The sequence below is a fragment of the Phaenicophaeus curvirostris genome, chromosome 1 (assembly GCF_032191515.1).
Source record: "Phaenicophaeus curvirostris isolate KB17595 chromosome 1, BPBGC_Pcur_1.0, whole genome shotgun sequence".
NCBI lineage: Eukaryota > Metazoa > Chordata > Aves > Cuculiformes > Cuculidae > Phaenicophaeus > Phaenicophaeus curvirostris.
In genome coordinates this window covers 120,918,167-120,945,143 of record NC_091392.1, presented here as the reverse complement: position 1 = coordinate 120,945,143, position 26,977 = coordinate 120,918,167, and the positions used below count along the sequence as shown (strand labels likewise).

General features: G+C 40.5%; 1 protein-coding gene across 2 annotated transcripts in view; it reads left to right on the top strand.

Moving 5' to 3' along the window:
* Positions 1–14,531: 14,531 nt before the first annotated feature.
* The window catches only part of SYTL5 (synaptotagmin like 5), a 58,645-nt gene continuing 46,199 nt past the window's right edge, over positions 14,532–26,977 (top strand). For both annotated transcript variants that reach the window (XM_069849951.1, XM_069849950.1), the window contains exon 1: positions 14,532–15,018. In XM_069849951.1, coding sequence (XP_069706052.1) covers positions 14,900–15,018 — 119 coding nt within the window. In that variant the 5' untranslated portion in view covers positions 14,532–14,899. The remainder of the gene's footprint in view (positions 15,019–26,977) is intronic.

Genomic DNA, 26,977 nt, shown 5'->3' with positions numbered 1-26,977 from the left:
CTAAAAAGTAACTTAGTTTCTAGAATTCATCACTTAGGAGGAGAAGGAAATGCCCTTTTTAATGGTGATCTAATCTACCATTTCAGTAAGATGTTCATGTTTCCTATAGATATTATTTTTAACAAGTATTTAACATAGAACTACCCCTACAGAGAGAGTGGATGTTGATAAATATATGAGGCTAGCCTCTGTTGTTGGGGTTGGTCTGTAGTTTTTTGGGTTAAATTTGAAGCAGTTGAGAGTAAAATGTTCAATAATCTTTTACTAAGTACAGTCTCCTCAGATTAGAGGAGAATATTTTATCCTTTTGATATGCTTTTAATAGCCTGAGGTGTGTTCTTTATGAAGCTGCTTTTTTTTGTTAAGTGGATTGTGTGACAAAAACAAAGGTATGTTACTTATGCTGTTAGTTTCTGGTTATATTTTCTGCTTTCAAGCAGCAGTTTGAAACTGTAATGTATGTAATTTGCTGATTTTTCTAACTTTTCTTTGATTTTTTGTTTTGTTTTGGTTTTGCATCTTTTTTAAAATGCTTTTATTAAAAAAGCTTATTGAAATATGTATTCCTTAATATCCTCCAAGAAGATTTCATCTCAGAGCTGGAAAAGTCACATAGCTTCTTGGACAGACTTTGTGTCTCCTGCTATCCTTTTGTTAGAAATGATTGATTTTACAATAGTGCTGCTGCTTTTAAAAAAAATGTTGCAGATTTCCAGTTTGTTTTAGATGCTGTATTGAATTTGAGTATAGAAATGTAATTGCGTTACTTATAATGAATTCTCCGTGAATTTACCTGTGTCACTATCACTTTATATCAAATAGAATCATTGCACTACTGTTCTGCAATGATGTGTGTATGTGTACATATATATAAAAACATGTGATGGATAATTGTGTGTATTTATCCCACAAGAAAAAAAGATGTTTTCTGGCTTTTTGGAGGGCATAGGGAAGCACTTGCAAGGAAAGACAAGGTTGAGTGAAGTTCTTTATAACAAGCTGAAATTATTTATACTTCAAAATCTGACACTCAAAGGTGCATTATTGTTCTCTATAACAAGCTAAAGTGTTTTATACTACAAGATCTGACACTTAAAGGTGCTAGAATTCCGTAAGTTTCTTTAAAATTGTATGGAATTATGGACAATCGGTGTATTTGAAAAATCAGGGTTTCTGTAACTGGATCGTCCAGCCTTAAGGATACATTGAACTTCCAAAGCACCTCCCTTCCTTTTCTGTCATTAAGATAAAGGATTTTCTGTCTAAAACTTAACATAATACATCCAAAATACTGTATAGATCAGCGTTGGTAAGGTACTTGGGTACATGTGTACAAGTATGATAGAAAAGCTTAGTGTTTTGTTTAATTCTATATTCGTGTGAAAATGTGTCACAAATGAGGCATGGGCCTCAGTCTGATACAGTACTGAAGGCTGTGCATAAGATTTCATGGATTTAGGGGGTTTAGTTTTGTTTCTTCAAGAACTGCAGGAATAGCATTCACAATATGGCAACAATTGCCCAAGGGTTCTGTGCATGTACAGAAGCTTCATTGCTTAAGCCTGGAGTTATTACAGAATATTAGTTTAGGATGATCAGAAAGTCTTTTTGTCAAGACCTCTGTTTTCTTTATGTTTATTTACTCTCATGATTGGAAACATTAGGTACATTAAAACATTAAAAGAGGAAAAGATGTGTGCTGAGCATGCTGATTTGCAATAATGATAAATGAAAGAAAAAAAAACGTAGAGTCAAAACTCTTTTTTAGAATTGGAGAGGCTTGTTATTCTGTTATTTTATAACAGACTTCCAGTCCTGAGAGGTTCTTACTGTGCAGTCTCTAAGGGGACCAAAGTGGTTATCAGTACCCAATAAGTCTACGTGCAGAAATGTGGGCCAGTATTTGCTGGAAAGTGATCTTTCAATACCAACAAATAGGGAAATCACTCAATCCAGTATTGGAATAAGTTACAGAAAAAATTCTCTCCTTTTCTCTTCCTGAGCTGCCTGGGTTTATCATGTAGGGAGGCATTTTTTTCCTCAGATTTTCCTGGAAGATAAGCTAGTCTGCACGCATGAATCCTTTTGAGAGTGCCTGCTAGGCTGAAAAGCATGAGCCGTGTGCAACAAGCTGATATACTAATAAATGGGAAAGTAACAAAACCTCCCCCAAATCTCTGTGCTCTGAGTGAGTCAGTGATTGAATAGATAAATCTTATTAAACTTTCAGTACTCCCAAGATAAAACTGTCCTTATCACTTTTATATACTCCCTGAGGGTTTCTAATAAACTATAGTTGCTGCATATGATACATAAGGAGAAATGCTTGTCTGTAGAACGTGGGTATCTGGCATTTGATCACTAGAAAAAAGGTAACTCTGTTCACACTGTTGAATTATTAACAAGGCTGCCACAAATGTAGCCTTAACTCCTAAAACCTCTACTGGTAAATCAGGAACTTGTCTTCACAGGTCACGTTGTGATGGGTTGATTGCTATGGGTAGCAGTAGCGAGAGATACAACTGTTAGATCTCCTGACTGTGTCCCCATCATCTTTGGCTGCCTACTCTGTGTACACTGGGCCACCTCAGAGATGACTTGTTCCTCTCTGAAAAATCTTTCATAGATTTTCTACTGGAAACATGCAACAACTGTATTTTCCATCTCAAACCCACAATAGCCAGTAGTTTGACCCTCACATAATGATACATTTCACTGTTGCTTCAAGTGACATAAGCTGTCTGCATTACAAATGCAATCAAAAGGCCAAAACACTTGCTATACAGATTGCTGGAGTAAATCTTGGCCAAAAAGGAGGCAGAAAGCTGCTATAGAAAGGTCAGGCTATGATTAATATCCTTTGAGCGCAGCTCTGCACAGTCTTTCTCCCGAATAAGTTCTCTCTTGCCATTTCACCTAAAAGCTAGTATACCAGTAATATGCTGCCTACGCCCACCACCTGTTCTTCTGAAAGCCTGGAAGAGTAGCTCTAGGACAGGTAGCAACTCTGGGAGCTCATCTCCAGTTTCTGGAACTCTTTTGCTTGTAGTGCAACTGGAATTATGCATCTAGGTGGAAAGAGCGAGAGAAATTTAAAGCATGGTAATAAATGGAATGTGAAGTGAAAAGAAATGATGAAGGATTTGTCTGTGTCAGAGTAGGAGATGCTTCTTGAGGGTTTCTGTGCTTTTCTGTTGTTTGTACAGCACCCAGTAGTATTATGTTGTGGAACTACCTCTATGGGTCATGGTCAGAAGGACAGATGAGAAAGCTTGTGATCGTTCTCTTAAAGTTAGCGTAAAGTATTGTAGTATAATGTACATAAGGCAGACTTTATGTTTGAAAAAACTCAGATTGATAATAAAAACTGGTCGAGGCCTCAGTTCTCATAAGGTATTTCTGCATCTTCTGTCATGTCCTATAAAGTCAACTTTATCAGTTACACCTGCTGCTTTCTAGTTTGGAGTACTTCCCACACAGTAATCCATTATGCAGCTTTGAACTTCATTCCTCCAGCCCTGTGCCTGGCTGCTGCTTGGTAGCCACTGTTGAAGACTGCTGAGAAATCTCTGCTGTTTCTTTTCGTGCCAACTAAACTGAAGCCAGACAGTTTATATAACACTAGCAACTCCAGCGGCATGCCCTTTTCTCGGGAGAGATACAACTGAGGCACTGGACAAGCTGTGTAGGGAGGGCAAAGAGTTTTAAAATGGTAAAGAAAACCACCTTAGATGTTCCTTTTGTTTGATGAAGAGTATTTTTGAAGGAATGTGTCACTTTTTCTGGCCTGTTATACAATGCATGAAAAAGCATGATGATCCTGTGTGTGCTGCTGTCAGTTTATACAGGCTTTTGCTGAAATTACTTGTTTTGTTGGGGTACTAGAGGGTCAGATGGCAGCGTGCAGTTCTTTCCTCACTGCAGAGTTGTGTTCCTCAGTCAAAGGTGATATGCACAGCTGCTCTCCACAGACTTTGTGGTATTACTTTGAGGTCTCTTGGATAGATATTTATGTTACCACTCTCTCACTGAGAAGCAGAGGGAAGCCCCCACTACCTCCTCTGCCCTGCTGAAAGTTGTCCTCAGGACTCGGATAGCTGATGCACAACCCAGTCTTCAGAAAGACAGCACTATAACCTGTGAAAGTGAGATTGCATTTTGTAATGAATTTTTTGCCTTTTCTTTCTGCCTAACAGAAACATTTTGAAAACTGATATGCTTACAAATGCAGACGTCCCAGCTGTGCTCATTTTGAGGCAGATTAGTATAGCATACTAATATGTTTCATGGGAAGATTTAAGCAACCTGTTTTATTTGCTGTTCGTAGAGATAAAAATCATAGCATTGTCTTTAATGAAAAATAAAGCAAAGCAACACTCCAAGCTCATCCCACTGTCTGATTAAGCTGTTTATATCCTCTGGTAGGTTTCTGGACAATATCTTCGTGAACAGCCCATTTTGTACTGCAAATGAGAAGCAGAATGCATTTGTACACGTTTTGTATGCCTACATTTGAGGTAGTCATGCTGCATCCCCTGCAGGATCAATGGAAATAAATTGGTGCTATTAGACAAGGATTCCTCTGACCTTTTATGTCTTCTCATGAAGATGAGTTGAGTCATGCCCTAGAAATGACTATTTCTCTGTTGTTTACGTAGAGTGGGGCTGGGATGACTAGGTCAGAATAAATAAGATAACAGAATAGAATCATAGGATGGTTTGAGTTGGAAGGGACTTTTAAAGATCTTCTAGTCCAACATCCACCCTCACTCCCCTGCCTTGGGTCTGTGAATTTTTTGAAGATTTTTCACCCCTCTACAGAGATAAGTCATGTATGATATGATTATATACCTTTGGTGCACATGAAAACCAACTTTCTCTTTATTGAAACCTGAATCTAGTTGCTTTGCTAAATAAAATAGAAAGTTATTATCATGCATAGTGGATAATGAGGGTTACTGTACCATACTGTTGTTACAGAAAGGCAAACTAGCACTTATCTAACAGGCTTAAATAATGGAGAACTGGATTTTTTGCCTAACACACCCCACACGGACATTTTTTCTTTTGACACACGCAAGGCCCAGGGCTCTCTTCTCCCCAGTTCCAGAGTGCACTTCATTCGCTTGGTGAATGCTTTTCCAAATGGATCTTATAAATGCTAGTTCCCTCTTCTCTGACTCTGCAGCCTGGCTGCAGTTCCTCAGCAGTCTTCCTGCAGCCCTCTTACAACGCTCAGAAATAGGTTCATTTTTCTTCATTCATGAAGAAAGCAAAGTCAGTGATAGAACTTTATCAAGTGGACTAAATCTCAGATTGATAATCATGACCTTCTATGCAAAGTGAAATGATTGATGAAGGCAAAGAGTACTCTGGAGTACTCTGAATTCAGGCAGTTAGTGAAAAAATTTAAATTTGAATGCTTAAAACTAGTTTCAGTTGAAATTTTTGAAGAATTCTTATCCATTTCTGTGGAAGATACATGCTGATGATGAGCAACTTCTGATGGGGGGCGAGAGGGAGAGGGGCAATCAAGTGAACCTACTGATATTTTAGTCACTGGCTGAAGCTAAGAGAAACAGATACTCTTCTTTTTGTGAGAACATCTTGTTACATAATGAAAATAACCTTCTTGTTTTACCATGCATTTTGTCCTTTATGCTAGATAAAGCTTTCTGTAATAGTGCTGCCGTACAGACCACTGCCTTAGGGATCTTGCACACTCTTACACGTGATGGCCGCTGCCCAGTACATCTTCAAGTGCCAGTGAGCAGGAGAGAGGGCATTTAAAGATAAGGGAGATAGGTCACAACCGCATCATGGAGCAGCAGCTGCTGACCAATAACAGTGATGATAGCGGCTTTCAGGTGTCCTGGGTGGGCTGCATCAAAAGAAGTATGACTAGCAGGTCAAGGAAGGTGGTTCTCCCCCTCTACTCTGCTCTGATTAGATCTCACCTGAAGTACTGTGTTTAGTTTTGGAGTCCTCATTACAGGAAGGACATGGACCCATTAGAGTGAGTCCAGAGCAGGGCCCTGAAGATGATTAGGGAGCTGGAGCACCTCCCCTATGAGGAGAGGCTGAGAGAGTTGAGCTTGTTGAGCCCAAAAAAGAGAAGGCTGTGGGGAGACTTTAACGCTATTGTCAGTACTTAAAAGGAGCCTATAGAAAAGCTGGAAAGGGGCTCTTTATCAGAGAGTGCAGTGATAGGACAAAGGGTAATGGTTTTAAGATGAAGGAGGGGAAATTTGGATTAGATATTGGGAAGATATTTTTTTACTGTGAGGGTGGTGAGGCACTGGAACAGGTTGCCTGGAGAAGTAGCGGTTGCCCCATCCCTGGGGGGGCAAGGATGGATGAGGCTTTGAGCAACCTGATGTAGTGAAAGGTGTCCCTGTCCATGGCAGGGCGGGTTGGGGCTTGATAATCTTTAAGGCCCCTTCCAACCCAAAACGGTCTATGATTCTTTGATACATATAAGTTTAACTTCTAAAATCGCTGTGTTGATGGTTGTATGGATACACTGTAAGAAATGCTGGTGGTTAGAAAGAAGCGTTAGGAAACTTGCTGATGTTGTACTTGCTTGCTGTTTCTAAGAGAACTCAATATCAAGAAGTGATTTCTTGCTCCCAGATGCCATGGCTATTTTAAAGTGGGGAAAGGGTGCTACAAATTTTTGAAAAGAAACATTTGATAAACTTTCCTTAATTTGTCTTAGTTAAATTTTGTGACTGTGAGTCTTGGTTAAATTTGTAATTTATTCGGCTATCAAAGACATGCAAGGTATATATTAGAACTTGGTTTACAACTGTGTTTAAATTTGTCTGTTCTTGACCTCAGTTCACTGCTTTTCTTCCCATTTCAGCACAGAATATATAGATATACAGGGAATAATTTAAAACTATTAAGGTAAAATTCAGTTCTAAGTGAGTACTGCCTTCATACATACTGTGACTAAGCAATAACATTTAGATGACTCAAATCCTAAGTCATATTTTCATGGATGATCTAAAATTGCACATACATTTTTGCTTAACAATAGCAAAAGTATTTTTCCTTCCTTAATTCTTTGCTTTGGACCTGCTTGGTTTGTTTGATCTTTGCAAGCTGATGCATTATTTTTTTTTCTTATACTTACCTTGGGAGTTATCATTTTTTCTGGTAAAATGTTCAGTCAGGAAAGAAAACCATGTTTACTAAATGATGAGCAAAACAAAAGAAACAGGTTGCCACCCTGTTGTGTCATTGTTCCCACTTCTTGCTTGTAAGTATATTAGCTAAAGCAGTGCAGTATAGAGAAGATTATTTGATATTTGTTTATTCCAAGTCATGACCTAATGGGTTAAATTGTCTCAATTAATTGTTTTGTAGGATCTCTCGAATAGCACTTGTGTTTGCAAGTCAACGCCAGCCATCTCGTGTACTCTTTTCCTCTGTTTTTTTCTGTGCTTTCTCCTCCAATCACATACACATTGCCTTTCTCCCAGAGAAATGTGCTTGAAATGCAGCACAAGGTTATGGGGCAGCAAACAAGCGCTCTACTCTGTAGGGAGCTTTCCACGGGCAGTGATATTTGCCTGTCACATACAGTGTTTAACCAGACCATTTGAGAACTTGGGTGGTGAGCCTTAGGTTCTACAGCAAGGAAACAGAAAACACAATTTTTATTTATTTAAATGCTTTTTCATGTTCCTTAAAGATTTTTATAAGACTGAGAAACAAGCAGAAGGAGACCTACCTGTAGTAGGTGTATGATTTGATGAATTTTCAGACAGCAGTGCTAAGTTTAGTCTTAGCTCTCTTACGGCACAAGTCAGGCATGTTGATTTACTGCTTTCTTATACAGTAAGGTGGAATAATTTGTGGACTTCGTGAACTTTAACATTATTGTTTTAGTCTTTAAACACTTACGATTTTGGTTTTAAAATGTTATTACGTCAGTCTGAAAACTAGATCTAGCTCGAAGCCATAGGCTGTAGTTGGAGAGAATTCTACAGTCCTGTACGTATATGACAGCTTTGCCAAGACATCACCAGAAAGCTGGACGTGTGCCTGACCTAAATAATGAACTGCTTCCGAATCCATTGTTTTTGTTTAATGAATCAGTTCCTTACTACTATGAAGTCAAACACACTTCTACTACATGGCTTAGAGGGTTAGACTTAAAAAACCAGAGTTTCAGCCTTTCTCTCAGCTTATATGCAGTGATACAAATTTGCATGATGTAATGCTGTGCTTTTAATGTCTCTTCAGACAATGTTGCTGCCACTCATGTGACTCTTCCTTTATATATAATACATAGCCTATGAGTTTGTAAATCTTCTAGCTCTTCTATCTAAAATATCTTTGAAATCTGGTTTTAGGCACAAAATCCGTTTACATGCGACTTGTGTTGTAATGCTGGCTAGATCTCTCAGTCAATCTAATCCAAGTGCCACCAACCACAATCACAGTGGTCAAATCTGGTTTGGTTTTCTTTTCTAGCTGTTTGACTTCAGTCTCTGAGTCGCTGTTGCAAATGTATTGATTTTGTGCAATGAGCATTTCCTGGTGTTTCAGTACCTGCTGATACCTAGTTTGCTTACCTGGGTGTGTGCACTCTGCAAACACATCATTGAGAAGTGTAGCTGGTTTTTCTTGCTCCTGTGTATGGCATTCTGCAAGTGGTATGCTTTAGTTAAAACAGGAAGAGAGGTGAATTGGCCGTTACTCTCTCAACATAGTAAGCTTTATATTTGTTAACCGTTCTTCATATGACAAGAACCTTTTTACGTCTATCTGCCATTTTATTAGACTTAACGGAGGCAGCCCTTCCCTCCCTTCCCTTATCATAGGCTTGTGTGCGGCTGTGGGCCACGGAAAAGATGAAAGACAACATGGACCGTGTTTTGGTAGCTACCTTGTGATGCTGTCTTACTTTTGAGTTTTATTTTAGGCTCCAAGGTGAGTGAATTTGGGACACAGTACTGATGAGTTTTAAGCATTGCATGTATGAAATGTGCCTCTTTTCATTTGAGTGTCTAAGCTGGCTATGTTGGGTCCGGATTCAACATCTTGTGATACGTAGTGCCAGCACTGAGCTGGAAGGCAGCAACTGTGGCCTTCTCAAGAATGTCTCAGAGGCAGCAGCTCCATTGGTCCTGCTCAGTTTGAAATATTGCTATTGTGCCTTATGCGGCTCTGGTTCAGGCAGTGTTTGGTGCCTTTTTAAGAGACAAAATATCTCAGCATTTCATATGACAAAAGTCAATTACAGTCCACAACACCATGCTGCATTCAACTGTTGCTAAGAGTATTTTTACCAGTATAGAAATATTGTTAATGCCCGTCCCAGATACATCTGTACTAGTAAATGTATGGTGCAAAGAATTTCCTACCAGCAATAGGTGAATTCTCTGTCACTCAAGTAATGTGAGGTGATGCCGTGGCTTCCGTACCACTGCAGTCACCGCACATGGAAAATGCTGCTTCTGTTGCTGAGTCACTAAATGGTTCTATGTACTGGCTTCTGGCTAAGTAAACATAATGGCTTGGCAGTGGGAGTAATTTCTTGCATCAAGCAATTTCATAATAGCGCTATTGAAGAAAAGAGGATAATTCCTCTTCCTTTCTTTCAGCTCTGTCTCTTGGGGCCAGGATGCCTCTCCTCCTTCCAGAGGAGATGGGAGAGAGATGAAGGGAAAGCATTTTGGAGTGCAGATGAAGATTTGCAGGGTTTGGGAGGCTACGTATGGCAGTGAGTGTTCATCACACCCAGGGTAACGACAAATGTAGCTGATTGCAGTGGATTCACTGTACTGCCCATGGAACTGATCCCTTACGAAGATTCAGTTTTGGGGGTGTTATATTTCCAATTGTTGCAAGCAACTGTGCTAGTTAGCAAAAAAACACCTCCTGGCATCTTCTTCCGCTCTGTGATGCTTTTTCTCTTTTTCTCCTTTTTATTTTTTTTTAAACCAGACCAAACTAAAATGAAACAAAATACAAGCCTTAAGTGATTCTTTTGTCTTGGGAGAGTAAGGAAATGCTCTCTGAAGAGACATGGTAGCTACATACAGTGAATGAAAGTATACTGCAGGATGAACTGCACCTCTTTATTCAGTTCTAATGTTGCAAGAGCTTTCATGTGCTAACAAGTCTGTTATTTCTCACGCATCTTCCCTCACCGATTGTTTCAGAAAGGAAGATTCCATTAGAAATACCTTTCCGTGGAAATAAGAGATGTAGGAACACATGCAGATAGTCTAAATGTGCAGCTCTACTCCTTTTCATGAGGCAAGGTAAGCCAACAATATACAGGAGAGGCTCACTTAGATACTGTCTTGCCATTGTGTCACTTAATTCTTCTTCCTTTACCAGTTCCTTTGCAAGCCAGATGTTAGATTGGTGCATTACTCTGGCTTAGGAAAATAATGCTCTATCTACAAAGTGAGTGTAGGGTAGAACTAGCCCCATTCTATTAGAGGGCTTTGCATTTTTCAATGTGTCTTAATCCGCATTTTAGTGTTCCCCAAAGGTGCTCTTTTATGGATTCTTTGCTCAGTTTAGGTCACACCACAGGGCTGCTTAATAAAACATCAAAAGCCTATTAAAAGGATCATTGTCACTTTCTAAAAACTGACTGGCTTCTTTTGTTCTTAAATCCTAAATTGGTTCGTAATTCAGCTTTTGTCAGCTGATTTTGCTCTCCCTCTCTAAATACTCCATAATAAGTTAGTGAGAGGAGGAAGTCCAAATTTTCCTATTAACTCTTAATCTGAAATATGGGCATGGTTTCTAATTAAGACTTTTCTGCTTTAGACAGCACATAAGTGGTAGTTTGTTAAAAACAGTATCTCATTACTTTAATAAGTCTCCTTTTCCACACAGCAAGTGTTCCTGCTAGTTTTTTTTTTAATTTAACAGCTATAGGTATAGCAGAAATGCCCACCTCTTGCCACAAACAGTATGGGAGCTAAACCAGATGGTCTCCTTCTGTGAGGCACGGGATATTTTGGTACCTCTTGTACTGGCACATGTCAGAATTTGTCTAATAAGGCAAAAGTGAAACAGGATGTAGAGACTGGGGATTTTTTACTAGATCTGCTTCATGCAAGGTAAAAATACCTGCACTATGTTCAGGCCTAAAAGATACCCTTGTGTGAGTAAAATTATCTAAGAACTGGGAAATCTTGGCTTATGCGAGATTAACTGCTGCTAGCTGGCTTTGAGTAAAGAATATCAACTAGGCAGAGGTCATCAGTGAAATGTTTCAGAAGGAATCCTGCCTAAACCAATGTAACTTCTCTTGAGATATTTGCGGATGATTCAGCAGTGTCTGGTTGGGAAAAGTATTATTTTTGAGTAGAAATTTCATAGTGCAGGAGAATATTTGGAAAATGGGGTGAGTCTGAATCTTAATGTCAATTAGCTGGTGGGTATATATGTTGGATAGTTGACAGGCAGAAAAACTGGGCTATTTCAGCATTGGATATGTCACTGCAGCCCTGAGCAGAAAAGTTGTGTTACTGATGTTCTTGGTGGTGTGCTGGAAACTGTGCTCCCCCACCAAAATAATAAGGTAAATTTCAGGATGCTGTTTTTTAAGACTGTTAGTGGTGAGTTTTAGGTCTTGCTAAGATTGAATATAAATTCATTACACAGGCTGCCATCCCAGCTCTTGAGGAGATTATTTTTGCTAATTCACAAAGTATTTTAACGTACATAGAACTGGTTGAACACATAAGCAGGTAAAATTTTATTTTCTGACGGTTGCCAAATCCCACTGTTTCATGATAAAGGCAGTTAAAACCCACAGAGATTTTGTCATAAATGGGACTGAAGGATCTATTCCTAGGTATGTTCATTAAAAAATAGAAAGAATGTAACAAAACCAATTGTGAATAGGATAAAAATTCAGTTAATTATAGTCTTTTTGTAAGAACAGATTTTACTTCAAACATCTTTCTGTTAATGTGGGTAGCATGAACAGAATTTGGGTCTATCTGTTTGACAGACATTATAATACTTTGCATTATCCTCTATATTACTAACTCTAATGTAGCTTCTCTTCTCTTTACAAGAAAGACTATAATAATTTATCTTCAAGGTTCACATAGTTCACCCAGAAGGTCAGCTGTCAGCAAGATATATCAGGATTTTGTTTACTAGACGGCTGTTCAGTGAGTCTGCTCGGCTGTTTCTAAGCCAATCTCATGTGGCATAAGAGGCAGTGGTAACTCGGAGATCAGTTGCTATGTCAGGTTGTATGTGCGGGTAGCAAGAATGAATCTTCCATTCTCTCCTTCACTAACTTTTCCTTGTGTGCTTCCACTCTCTGTGCCTTCAAATCTCTTATCACCACTTATGGTGGCAGACCCTACATCCATCCTCTTTTCCACTCATTTCTGAACATAGCCAGGGGTTGCTGTGGCTGCCTGTTGATCTGTGGCTTAGAAGGATCTCCACTCATGTGGGATATAAATCCTGCCTGCTTTCTACCTGTAGGCATTGCCTCCACTGCCAGTGGTGCATGCTCTGTGGTTTAGGATTTCCTCACTGGTGAAAGATGTAAGAAACTTAATGGAATAATCTTTCAGCTGATTTACATCTGTCCCAGGAGAGCGTAGCACTTTCTTAAATTTTAAGTTCATCTAATTTGACAGTTTGTGATCTCATCACCCTTACCAGTACTTAGTTCTGCTCTCTAGTCTGCATATTCGACCCTATGCTCCAGGTGGCAAATGAAATAACTGGATTCCCTATTATGGGACATAACCCTAGTAATTTTGGATTTTTTGTGTTTCCCTGTGTTGAGACAAAAATCTTCTAGAATATCCAAGGAAAGAAGATATGCTTAGGCAAAGGGAATTTTTGTGGCTTTTGAATATTCCAATGGGAGTGCTTTTTAGGCTTAAAAGAAAAAAGCTCAGAAAATAGTGCCAAATGTTGTTAATATTTTGAAGTGTTTTTTCTGTTCCCTGAATTCCAAATACCAGAAACAGCTTGCAAGAAGGAGTGTTCTTGTCAGCCTGCTTGTTGTACTGCTGCACTACTTTTCTATAAGAACACTAGTTACCAAACTGTTGAAACCTAGGGAAGACAGGTCTGCTTTAAAAAAAACCACAAAACAACAAACCAAACCTGCTTAAAAGCTATTTTATTTCTTCCGGCATGCGTAATATAAAATAAATCTGCATTGTCTTATAGCACATGTGCATCTATGTATGCACATATGTCTTGCCTACAGGAAGGATGAGGAGAGGCCCTTTGTCAGGGACTGTAGTGATAGGATGAGGGGTAATAGTTTTAAGCTGAAAGAGGGGAGATTTACAGTAGATACTAGGAAGAAATTGTTCACTGTCAGGGTGGTGAGCACTGGAGCAGATTGCCCAGAGAAGTCATGGATGCCTCATCCCTGTAGGTGTTCAAGGTCAGGCTGGATGAGTCTATGAACAATCTGATGTAGTAGGAGTTGTCCCTGCCCATTGCATGGGGTTTGGAACCTGATAATCTTTAAGGTCCCTTCCAACCCAAACTATTCTATGATTCTGTGTATTTGAACTTAGCTATGAAGATGTGGATGGGTTTTTTTGTGTAAGAATGGATTTCTGGTTTTGTATACTGCATATAATGTGTGTATGCTTCAAAGTACAATGTGTGTTTGTCAGATAACTTAATTTTTTTTAAGGAAAAATGTCTTGGAGGTAATGCCGTGTTTCAATATGAAACTTTGGTACTTACGGGACTGTAAGGGCTGGATGTTCCAAGCAGCTAACTACAAGTTCTAGACACTTTCCAAGTAGCTTCCTTGGGACTATGCCCAGACAGGGTCAAGTTCAGAGCTCCAGTATGGAGTGTCTCTTCTGCTTTCATTTAGAAGTTGTTTTCTGATTAGAAGTGACCAAATACAAAAGGGAGGGTTACTTTTTTCTTACTTCTGGCTGATTTCATGTTAATAAGCCAAGTTAATAAGTTCTTGCTGTATTTCCTGGAGGGGAAGGGGCATTTCTAGAACATGTAATCCTAAATTAAATGTCTACAGCAATTGGATAAATCACTCCTTCAGCGTTCCTGCTTCTCGAAATTGACTGTGAAGCGAGTGTAATGGATGACTTGCTGAGCTGCAGGTGCATGGCTTGTTTTCAGTTGTCTTACCTTTAGTACTGTCCTCTGAAGCCCTTCTGCTTGTTAATTTTTACTTTTCCCTTAAAGTAATCTACGGGAAATGAGAAGAAGCATTCCTCTTTTCCAGTCTATGCTTATTACTGTTAGGATAGAAGTTACAAGGTGAATATAATTTAAAAAATATATTGCAGTAGGAAGATAATTGCAAAGCCTTGGTGCAAGCATAATAATAAATAAGCAGCACATAGAAAGCATAATGTGTAAGTAGCCCCTGAGATAACCTTATAGTCTGCAAGCCATTCTTTGGTGGCTTTCAAACTATTATGAAACAAAGCCTTTCTCAAATCAGACTGTGATGCTAGCATCAAAATCACCTATGTTTGTTTGTTTTGAATTTCAGGTAGTTCGAAATAAATACACCCAGCTATTTTGTGGATCCAAACTACATTTATGCCTGGAAGCTGATTCACAAGCGGTTGCTTGTGAGTGCAGTTTGAAGGCCTGCAGCGTGCCTGTGAGAGCTGGCCAGGACACGAGAGCATTCAGTAACCAGGAATATGACTGACTTTCCTGACGAAGACACAAAGAAGCAACCTTTATTTCTTGCATAGCTGGAAGGCAGAGCACTGCGATCTTGGCACCTGGTTAACTGAAAGAAGTATTTTTCAAAATACCTCTTGACTGTGTGGATCTTGTAACTCTGACACAAACGTGCCTTTGGACTTGTGCAAATAAATCATTGGAAGATTTGATTGGGCAAAACAGTCATTGGAAGAGTGGCTGCTGAAGAATCATGACAAAGCACTTGGAGATCATCAATTTGTCATTTTTGTTGGAACATGAGAAGGAAACAATATTAGGAGTGCTGAAGAGAGATGAGTATCTGAAAAAAGTTGAAGATAAAAGGATAAGGTAACACTTTTTATTACTTTTCTTAAAAATATGGCCCATTTTATAGAATATTCTGTGATGCCTAGTGAAGATTTTCTAGAGGTGTCACGACAAGGATGAGTGTTGGAAAGCGAAGCAGTTGAACAGAAGTTGAAGTGTGTTAAAAAGAAAATTGCTTGCTAGTCTGGTCTTCTGTAAACAAAAGATTGTACCCCTTTCTTCAAAGCAAAAGGGTGAGAAAGATGAGTGCAAAAATACACAGCAGTGGTTTTTATATTTCAGATTCTGTATGTTTTGCCCAGTTTGGCTGAATTTATCCCCTGTGAATGGAAGGCTTTATTAAAGCTCTTGAACTTTCATCTTCTAAGAGGAGCTGTATGCCTTGTACCTTCAGAGCTGCCTGTGGAAAAGGAAATTTGGAAAGTGTCACAGGTGGAGAAAATATGGCTCTGCCTCTATGCAGAAGTCCATGTAACATGGGGCAAATGCAAGAGAGTGACCCTTTTCGTTCTGCTGCAGTACTTACAGAACAGGGAGGAGGAGGGACATTTCATATTTGGGTGATCAGGCCCAGTCAACACGGGTTCATGAAAGGCAGGCAGGTCCTGCCAAACTAACCTGAGTGCCTTCTTTGACAAGGGCACCCACTTACTGGATGAGGGAAAGGCTGTGGATGTAGTCTTCTTGGAATTCAGTTAAGTCTTTGATAGTTTCTCACAACATTCTGCTTAGGAAACTGTCAGCCTCTGGCCTGGACAGGCGCACACTCTCCTGGGTGGAAAACTGGTTGGATGGCCGGGCCCAGAGAGTGGTGGGAAATGGTGTGAAATCCAGCTGGAGGCCAGTGACAAGTGGGGTTCCCCAGGGCTCAGTGCTGGGTCCAGCCCTGTTCAATGTCTTTATCAATCACCTGGATGAAGGCATCGAGTGCACCCTTAGCAAGTTTGCGGACGACACTAAGCTGGGTGGAAGTGTTGATCTGCTGGAGGGTAGGGAGGCTCTGCAAAGGGATCTGAACAGGCTGGACCACTGGGCAGAGTCCAATGGCATGAGGTTTAACAAGGCCAAATGCCGGGTCCTGTACTTGGGGCACAACAACCCTATGCAGTGCTACAGACTAGGAGAAGCCTGGCTGGAAAGCTGCCTGGAGGAGAGGAACCTGGGGGTGTTGGTTGACAGCGACTGAACATGAGCCAGCAGTGTGCCCAGGTGGCCAAGAAGGCCAATGGCATCTTGGCTTGTATCAGAAACAGCGTGACCAGCAGGTCCAGGGAGGTTATTCTCCCTCTGTACTCGGCACTGGTGAGACCGCTCCTCGAATCCTGTGTTCAGTTCTGGGCCTCTCACCACAAGAAGGATGTTGAGGCTCTGGAGTGAGTCCAGAGAAGGGCAACAAAGCTGGTGAGGGGGCTGGAGCACAGGACTTATGAGGAACGGCTGAGAGAGCTGGGGTGGTTTAGCCTGGAGAAGAGGAGGCTGAGGGGAGACCTCATTGCTCTCTTTAACTACCTGAAAGGAGGTTGTAGAGAGGAGGGTGCTGGCCTCTTCTCCCAAGTGACAGGGGACAGGACAAGGGGGGAATGGCCTCAAGCTGTACCAGGGGAGGTTCAGACTGGATATCAGGAAAAAATATTTCACAGAAAAGTTCATTTGGCCCTGGCAGAGGTTGCCCAGGAAGGTGGTTGAGTTACCATCCCTGGAACTGTTTAAAAGACGGGTAGACGAGGTGCTCAGGGTCATGGTTTAGTGGCAGATAGGAATGTTTGGACTGGATAATCCAAGAGGTCTTTTCTAACTTGGTGATTCTATGATATTTCAAATTAATTAGATTTAGTAATAAATAATTAAAACTGAAAATCTTGGATATGGATCTCAAAAGTCCTGATGAGACAAATACAGACTCACATATTTGAGTCCATGTGTTTTTTCCAAGAAAAAAGTGTAAAAATTAGGGTTCAGAAAAAAGTGTCTAGAAGCAGGCTGAGAGTCAGCTGGTTTAGATTACTCCAGTTCAGTTAGTTCAGCTAAGTGTCAGTTCTGCAAATGATCATATGCTTTTCCTGTATGTTGTTGTTCCTGCTGTCTCTCACTTCTCCTTGCTGCCCTTTTAAACTTTTATACAGTTCTGAGATACAAGCCTGTTGTGATTGTATGCAGCACCGTTGTTACTGAAGCTGCTGAGTGCAATGGATAACAAAGGGAAGATTTCCAACCTTTGCTAGTTTCTGTGTATTCCAAGATCAGGCTGCACTGTTCTTCCCTTTGATTTGCTAAAAAGCATTTTAGACATGGTGCATTGCAGAGATGCATTTTCAGCACCTTATGAAGCTTCTTTGGTATCAAACTATTGTTGGGAAATCCACGCAGAGTTAGTCACTGGTTTTGGAAGTCTTTCTACCTTGAGAGAACCAAGTCTAAATGCAATGTCCCTGTTGGTATGTAGCCCATTTAACTGAAGAAACATAGTGGCTCATCTAAATAGAGTAGACTAAAACCGCTTGCTGCTTCTGCTGCAAGACTGGAAGAAAAGGTGTTTGTCTGTGGTGGCGTGGGCAAATTAATAGCTTTATCTCCATGATCTGTCAGATGAAGAAAACAGAACACAAGAAAACAGATGGAGCACTGTTTGTTCCAGGCATCGTGGTCTATTACGTGATAGGATAAGCAATTCAAAGTAGGTGTTTCAGTTTTCTGAAGTGGCGGCCTTGGAAATGTGTGACATGCCAGTAGTCGTCTGTGAAAGGTGTTGGTATGAAGTGCAGCAGGTTATCAGGTCACTAGCTTCGCAAACATCCAGAAGCTTTCTTTTCTAATACTGTCACTTCCCATTCTCAAGCAGAATGTTGAAACTCCTGAAGTTTTGTGGGTTGGTTGCTTTGTTTGGGTTGAGGGTTTTGTTGAGTTTGGTTTTTTTAATTATTTTTTAATACAGTGTCTTAAACTCCTCATTTTTCTGCTTTATTTTGGCTTTCATCATCTCTGTTTTGGTACAAATGCAAACAGCACCCTAAGGAAACACTAAAAATGAAGTTAATCTGAAATACAATGCTAATGAGGATCTCTAAGATTCAGTGTGATGCATACTTCTAGCACCTGTGTGCAAACAAATTGGTATCAAATTTGGAGTACACTTGGAGAATTGTTACTAGACCATACTGTACCTGATAATGGTGGAATGTAGTTGATAAAAGACTTCAAAGTCTTTCTAGACTACAATCTAGAAAAAACTGGGTGGATAACTGCTTCCTAAGAGACTTCACAATTTTTCTTTCTGAATACAGCTTTGTAAGTATATCTTCAATCATGGTTTGTAAGTATACTTCAGAGGAACATTTGTTGTCTTTGGAATTCCAGCTGGTGCAATCAGTTATTTATTTTTATTGAAGTACTTTGCAGAAGAACAAGTCACTTTGTATTTATTTTCAAGGCATATCTTTCATTCTAGCAAGATGCTTACTTGTACGTTTTACTGAAGATTTTTTTTATTAATCTGTTCCACTCTTTCTGAATCTATCTGGATAATGTTTTTTCTGCAGCAATTAGTCTTCAGAAGCCATCCTAACTTGAAAGGGTCTTTCTATTCAACATAAAAGCAATAGTATGTGTAGGAGGATGTCCTAATAATTAAATTGTTAAGGGTTATATTCACTATGACTGCTTGTACTTGTGTTCTGGAGTGCACATGGATGTTTCTGTATTTTTGTTTGATGTACAAATATTTCACCTATGTGCAAGAGAAACAGAAGACAAGTACTTTTTCTGTGGTCTAGTTTTGATAACTTTAGGTGTGCATCTGTGTTACTGGAAATTTTCTTTGAATATTGACTTAAAGTTGTTAGTAGACTACTTGTGTAAATAACTTGCAGTGTTCTAAACATTTATCTACAATCCTTTTGTCATCAGTTGAATGACCATTGCGATTGTTTTCAAATGCTAAGATTATGTGAGTGCGATCATTAAATCACATAGAACTAAATCACATAGAACTAAAGTAGCTAAAAATAGCGAACTTGACCATATCGAGGGTGAAAAAGTAGGTTTTTCTTTAACCAGATAATGCTAGTGAAGACGTTCCAAATTGAATGTTTTTGTCTGAAACATCAGTCTTTTTCCTTCTTTCCCCATCCTTTAACTGTTTTTAAATAGTTTTGTTCTTTTAAGACCCTTTTCATGAAAACCCACATCACATTTAATCTGTAGTGTTACAAGTCATGAAATAAATACTAAATCAAAAAAATGTATTTGCTGAAACGGGTGTGTACTGTGTACTAGGTGTGTTTGATTTAATTGTTGTTGATTTCTGTTCCAACAGCAGCCCCACTGCATCCTCCCCAGCTATGGTGTTACACAAAGAGCTGAGTCTGATGATCATAGCACTTTGCATTTGGAGCTAGCTCTTCATCTCAGTATTATTATGCTACCACAGAGCAAATGTGCGTGACACCCTTAACTGCTAATGCACATTGCTTGTTTACATTGACTATTTTCCTGGACAGCATTTAAAATGCAATGGTTCTTTCAATTTTTTATGAAGCAAAGCTGTGAAAATCATGTTTTTAGAAGAGGAGATACAATCATGATAATTGCTGAACTGAAAAAAAACAAAGAAGGAAGCATGACAATTTCTTCCAAGGATAAGGCTTTACTGGGTTAATTCTTGAATCATTCCCTCAGCATTTAGGTTGCCAGAAGCTGCCTAAGAATTGCACTGGTCCCAGATCTATATTGACAAGGAAAGCTGGCATTCCTGTTTTTTCAGTTAACAAAAATAGCATCTTCTTATGGGTCTGAAGAGATCCACAGAAGCAATTTAGGATATTAACTTAATTATAATATAGGAGAAACTGTTAGCATGGATACCACCATGTAGTAACTACAGGCAAGTATTTAGAAAAAAAAAAAGTTTGAGTCACTGGAATAGGAATCCACTTATCTGCTGAGTATATATTTGGACCTGTTTATAAACCTAAAATTATTGGGAGACAGTATATAGCTTTTGCAAAACTGTCTATAAATATTTGAAGGGAAGAGTCCTTATGTTAAAGCATATCGTTCATCCATACAGGTATGGGGAGTTAGCAGGTTGCTTGTCTGGCAGCTGTGTTATTTGTCAAGTGAATTTAACATATTGTTACTCTTTGAACCAAAGACTTTCCATCTAAAGTAGTTGTTATTGCCAGTACTGTAAGGGTAGAGATGTCTGGTTTGCTCTCAAGTGTTCTTTGAGAATGAAGATGCAGTGATATAAAAATTATGATGGTGAATAATTCTCATACTTCGCATAAAATTCATTTTATCAAAGACAAGTAAGAAACTAACAAGCAATTTGCTTTTTTTTTTTTTAAAAAAAAATCTTGGTAACAGTTTGTAGTTAGAAGGGTAAAAGAGTTACTCAGAAAAAGGTTCCTCTATGCAAGTTTGTCATCGGTATAGTATCCAATATAATTTAATTCCCATGCTTCCTTTCCTTCTGTTCACTGGGCTCCATTCTGCCATTCATTCTGCTGATTCTCTCTTCCTTTTGAAATTCATTATTTGCCTTTCCCTGTTTCCTTTCATTGTCACAAATATACCTCCATATTCAGATATTCTTAAGACGGATTTTACCAGACCTGTTACATAAACAAAATATGAAAATCTATGTTTACAACACAAAGAGATCTCAATGGAAGTTGGTAACAAACCTTCCTTTTATGAATTGTCAATAATATTTGCTGTTACATTCCACATATGTCTGGCAGTGGAGGAAATCTGTCTGAATTTGAAGGAAGGTACCGGGAATCAGCCTGGAGAGGAAAACTACCTTTCTCCCTCAACCTCCAGAAGTGTGTTGAAACCAGTTCCTGTGCAGAAAAGTTCTCTAGTATTTAAGATATCAGCTGCACAGCTTCAGAAGGAGGATGTGTCAACTCATCTGTGCAGGAAATAACTTTCTTAAGAACAGGTGCAAGACGAATTTCATGTATTTAAACTTTTTTCCTGCTGAAGTCTTTAATTACAGTTGGTTTCCACTGTAATTTTTTATGACTATTTGAATTCTGTAAATTTAGAATGGCAAGATAAAATTAAGAATACTTGGATTCTGCTACTCTACATCTTAAGATGAAAAAGGGTCTTGAAATGAAGAAGGAAGATGCAGAAGAATTTTGAAAATCAAAATGAGAAATCATGTGTGCAGTTGCATTGAGCAGTGTTTTTTTACAAAACCAGAGGTGATGAGGTAAAAAATTCTACAAATTATAAAGTTTTCCAAAATCCTACTGAAAAAAATAATCATCTGACTCAAAGAAAGTGGGATATGCTTACGGAGTTAGAGGAAATGATGGTGTTGATTTAAGTGAATGGTTTAAGCGGTGAGTGTATTGCCTCTTGCAGCAGCATAGCTCTTTAACTTCTCTGTATCTGGTGAATAAATGTTCTCTAGGGTAAAGCGTACTATTAAGAAAAAAAAATATATATCTGTTAAGACTTCTCATTGCTTTTTCCTTATTGTGGATAATAAAGGTTTGAGAATATTCCATCTCTGGAGGCCACATTTGTGAGGGAAAGAGTGCCTTTGATTGCCTTGTGACTTTTAGTGTCAGTAGGGAAGAGTTGGACTCTTTTTATGGCCATTTTTTTGCCTCTTCCAAGTGTGCAACTGCACTAAGAGCTATAACCCTTGGTTTGGGTTTTGTGTAATTGCAGTCCTCGCAGCCTGTGCTATTTTTCTTCATCTTTTCAAGGCATCAGGGTCTCATATTTACTTGTTAGATGGACTTAATCTAGGATCAAAGTAATTTCTCAAATTGTATTGTTTTAGTCTTGTTGTTTCTTGCCTTGATATTTTATATGTACTTTTTAGGTCCCATTTGGAAAGGCTTGGATTAAGTCGTTCAGTGTTACCTGGAATAGTAGTTACAATAGAACTCTTCTCCAATGCACCTACTATGTTTTTCCAGATAGTAGATGGATCTTAATCTAAATTCACAATTAGAGGAATGGTTAAATATTTTGCTATCCTTGGCAGTAACATTTTTCTTTTAATAGTTATGTTCTATCAAACAGCTGTTATAGTAGATAATTTAGAGGCTATGGTGTGTGATAGGTTTCTTTAGCATCTGATTGTATTGGGGGATTGCTGAGTTTGTTTTCTCTTTCATATTAGTAGGAGAAGATTGATAAAGGTTAATTCTCGTTTGAGACTAAGAATATCTAACTGTGATTAGATTTCTTTAAAATTAAGGACACTTAAAATGTCTGAACTGCAAAAGGAAATAGGGTGTTCATAATACAGCTGATTCCTGTCTTTGGGGATACAGAGTAGTGGTTGGTCAGTCCAGCTAAGCGATGCACTTGTTTTCCTTTTGCTATATTGTGTATGAAGTACAGCTACACTGTGGCTATTTGGAGGCTGTTACAGCAATGGATTTCTTCAGATGACTCTTCTACCTTCTGCTACTTTACCTGTCCCTTGAGACATTTCATTCTTTGTTTTCTTAAGATCTGAAAATATTTGATACAGTCAATCAATAGTTCAATTCAGCAAATAGTATGAAGAATCCTGAAAGAAAGTTCGTACCTAGTATATCTGTCCATGCATTGTTTGGCTGCTTTCTTATTTTTTCTATTTTATTTATTTCATAAAGTGAGTAGAGATGCTATGAGTTGATTTACTTTTTCTTGGTTCCCTGAAAGTCATCAAAAGCAGCTCTGTAGTAAAAAACCCAAGAAAACAAACACTTTTCAGAATTCATGCCACTAGCAGATCAGCTATAATCTGACAAGAACGTGAGATTTCATATTGCATAAGCTGTGGAAAACACTGTTGCAAGCCTCACAACTGGGTAGTAGGTATAATGCCTTTTTAATGCCAAAAGAGTATCAATAAGGTTTCCAAAGTGTTAACCTCCATGCAAGCTTGTGTTTAAAAATACACTCTTTATTGTTTTGGGCTGATCGTGATTTCCTTGTTCTAAATTGGAACTATTTAAAACACAGACTTTGTGCCCAGTGATGCTTCTAATTAAGCACAGAAGGGCCTGGCAATTGCAGGGGGTAGGGAGAAGGCTGGAATGGAAGGAGTTCAGTGAAGGTTTTTTTCAACATTAGACGCATGGGTGCATTTTATAGGACATACTGGTAATTGTCAAACAGTTGGCGTTATACTGCCTGTGGAGTTCCTGAAATGCAATAGGTCACTGTTGGTTTTATTTTTTTAAGTAAAAATGAGCCAGAGAAACAAGTACAAAATTGAAAGCACCCTCCCCATAAGCCCTTGCTTCTTCCCAGGCTCAAATTCACGCCTTTGTTCCCGACTCTTATCTCCTCCCCTGCCTCAGATGGGGCAGAGGGATGGGCAGTGAGGGTTGCAGTCAGATCATAATGCTTTTTCTCTGCCACCCATTCCTTCTCACACTTCTCCCTTGTTCCAGCATAGGTACTTCCCACGGGGGTATAGTCCTTCAGGAACAAAGTGCTGCAGTGTGGGTTCTCCAAGGGATGCAGTTCTTGCAAGGAGCCTGCTCCAGCAAGGAGCTTCCACGTGTCGCATCTTCCTTCAGAGCATACTTAGCTGCTCCAGCGTGGGGTCCTCCATGGGCTGCAGGTTGGATATCTGCTCCACTGTTGTCCTCCAGGGGCCTCAGGGAGACAATCTGCTTCACAATAAATCCTCTCTGCAAGCTGTAGGGGAATCTCTGCTGTGGTAGAGAGGAGCAAAGAGAGAAGCACCTCTTTTTTCCTCATTCTTTACAGACTTAGTGTCTGCAGAGCTGTTTCAAATTTTCCTTGCTCCTGTCTCTTAACAGCTACTGTGCAGCATTTCCCCCCCTTTCTTAAATACCGCATCACTGAAGAGCTAACAGTACTGTTTGATGGGCTTAGCTTTGGCCAGTGGTGGATTTGTTTTGGAGACAGCTGGAACTGACTCTGCGTGCAAAGGCACAGCCCCTGTTTTCATCTCTCAGTGGCCACTCCTGAAGACCCTCAACTGCCAAAACCTTGCTGTGTAAAACTAGTACAGATGCAGAGAGAATTGTGTGAGGAAGCTGAGTAACACTGAATCTGTTAGGTTTTGCTTGTTGTACTTGGACACAAACCATAGCTGTCAACTCTGTAACAGTAAGTTAGAAGAATTGTTTGAGCTGACCTGTGTGAAGTGAGTAGGAAGACTGGGGTGGCTGAGATGCTGAAGAGGACACATGGAAGCAAGGAGCAGCCCCAGGACTCTGGCTGGACAGTGTGTCCTTGTCTGCTGTCAGCTCACGAGGGGAAGGTAGAACAGAAATTGGTGGGTACAGCTGAAAGTGGTGATCCAGGTGATAGGTACAAACTGGACCTGCCTTTCCTCTTCTTTTTCTTCCTGCATTTTCCATGCTTGAAAGTCTCCTAGCAGCAGCGTTCCAGATTGCAGCTCTTAGCACTGTTCCCTGGTTGGACACAGTGCAGACACAAGTAGATGATTTCTGCAAGCTCTAGGAAGAAAAAAAGTAGATGAGGGACAGGAGCACTGAGTACTGGCCAGATTAAGAATTTCTGGTGAAGAAGGACACTTGGCTGTGACAGGCAGGGCTTTGGGAATGAACGTGGAAAGTGCCGCAATACTTCTCAATGTGTGAAAGAATGATCCAATCTTAAATTTCCCTGAGATCAGTGGGTACTACAAATGGCTGTACTAAAATAAAAGGGCCATGTAGTACAGTATTTTATCTTGGACAAATTCATGTTGCTGAGAAGGGAGACAATAAATCATAAATCAGTTTTTGAATGTTGTTTGATATTTAATGAAATTGAAGGTAGATTTTGTGATGGGAGTCTGTTACAGACCACCCAGCCAAGGAGAAGCAGCTGATGAGCTCTTCTATAAACAGCCGGGGTTAATCTCTAGATCAATGCCTCTCGTTCTTGTGGGAGACTTCAATCTTCCTGATATCTGCTGGAAGTACAATAGAGCAGAAAGGAAGCAGTCTAGGAGGTTCCTGGAGTGTGTGGAAGACAACTTCCTTGCCCAGATGGTGAATGAACCAACAAGGGAGGGTGCCCTCCTGGACCTGCTGTTTGTGAACAGAGAAGGCCTTGTGGGGGATGTGGCAGTAGGTGGACACCTAGGACAAAGCGACCATGAGATGATAGGGTTTTCTGTTCTAGGTGAGGTGAAGAGGGTGGTTAGTAGGACAGTAGCATTAAATTTCCAGAGGGCAGACTTTGAACTCTTCAGAAGGCTGGTTGGCAAAGTCTCATGGGAGACAGTACTTAAGGGCAAGGGAGCCCATGAGGGCTGCGGACCTCTTCAAAAAGGAAATCCTAGCAGCTCAGGAGAAAGCCATCCCCATGTTCCGGAAAAAAAGCCGTCAGGGGAGAAAGTCAGCTTGGTTGAACAGAGAGATCTTGAGTGATATCAAGAAGAAGAGAAATGTTTATGGGCTCTGGAAGAGGGGACAGGCCTCTTGGGTGGACTACAGGAGGGAAGTGAGATTGTGTAGAGAGAAAATCAGAAGGGCTAAGGCTCAGCTAGAGATCAGATTGGCAAAGTCTGTGAAAGACAACAAAAAATCCTTCTATAAATATATAAATAATGAAAGGAGGACTAGGGAGACCATACAGTCCCTATTGGACGCAGAAGGAACAACAGTGACAGGGGATGAGGAAAAGGCTGAGGTACTTAATGCCTTCTTTGCCTCAGTCTTTAGTTGTAAGGAGGGTCGTTCTGTCTGTGTACAAACCCAGGAGCTAGAGATGCAAAATGAGGCTCCCATGATCCAAGCGGAGGTGGTCAGAGCCTTGATAACCCGACTAGACACCCACAAGTCTATGGGGCCGGTTGGGATTCACCCAAGGGTATTGAAGGAGCTGGCGGATGTGCTGGCCAAACCCCTTTCCATCATCTTCCAACAGTCCTGGAAGACTGAGGAAGTTCCACTGGACTGGAGGCTGGCTGATGTTGTGCCCATCTACAGGAAGGGTCGCAGGGAGGATCCAGGGAACTACAGGCCTGTCAGTCTGACCTCAGTGCCAGGGAAAGTCATGGAACAGGCGATCTTGTGTGCTATCATGAAGCACATGCAAGAGAACCGGGTGATCAGGCCCAGTCAACACGGGTTCACAAAAGGCAGGTCTTGCCAAACTAACCTGACCACCTTCTATGACAAAGTGACTCGGCTGCTGGATGATGGAAAGGCTGTAGATGTGGTCTTCCTGGACTTCAGTAAAGCCTTTGACACAGTTTCTCACAGCATTCTGCTTCGGAAACTGTCAGCCTCGGCCCTGGACAGGCGCGCACTCTCCTGCGTGGAAAACTGGTTGGATGGCCGGGCCCAGAGAATGGTGGGAAATGGTGTGAAATCCAGCTGGAGGCCAGTGACAAGTGGGGTTCCCCAGGGCTCAGTGCTGGGTCCAGCCCTGTTCAATGTCTTCATCAATGATCTGGATGAAGGCATCGAGTGCACCCTTAGCAAGTTTGCGGACAACACTAAGCTGGGTGGAAGTGTTGATCTGCTGGAGGGTAGGGAGGCTCTGCAAAGGGATCTGAACAGGCTGGACAACTGGGCAGAGACCAATGGCATGAGGTTTAACAAGGCCAAAAGCCGGGTCCTGCACTTGGGGCACAACAACCCTATGCAGTGCTATAGACTAGGAGAAGTCTGTCTAGAAAGCTGCCTGGAGGAGAGGGACCTGGGGGTGTTGGTTGGCAGCTGACTGAATATGAGCCAGCAGTGTGCCCAGGTGGCCAAGAAGGCCAATGGCATCTTGGCTTGTATCAGAAACGGTGTGACCAGCAGGCCCAGGGAGGTTATTCTCCCTCTGTACTCGGCACTGGTGAGACCGCTCCTCGAATACTGTGTTCAGTTCTGGGCCCCTCACCACAAGAAGGATGTTGAGGCTCTGGAGCAAGTCCAGAGAAGAGCAACAAAGCTGGTGAAGGGGCTGGAGATCAGGCCTTATGAGGAATGGCTGAGAGAGCTGGGGTTGTTTAGCCTGGAGAAGAGGAGGCTGAGGGGAG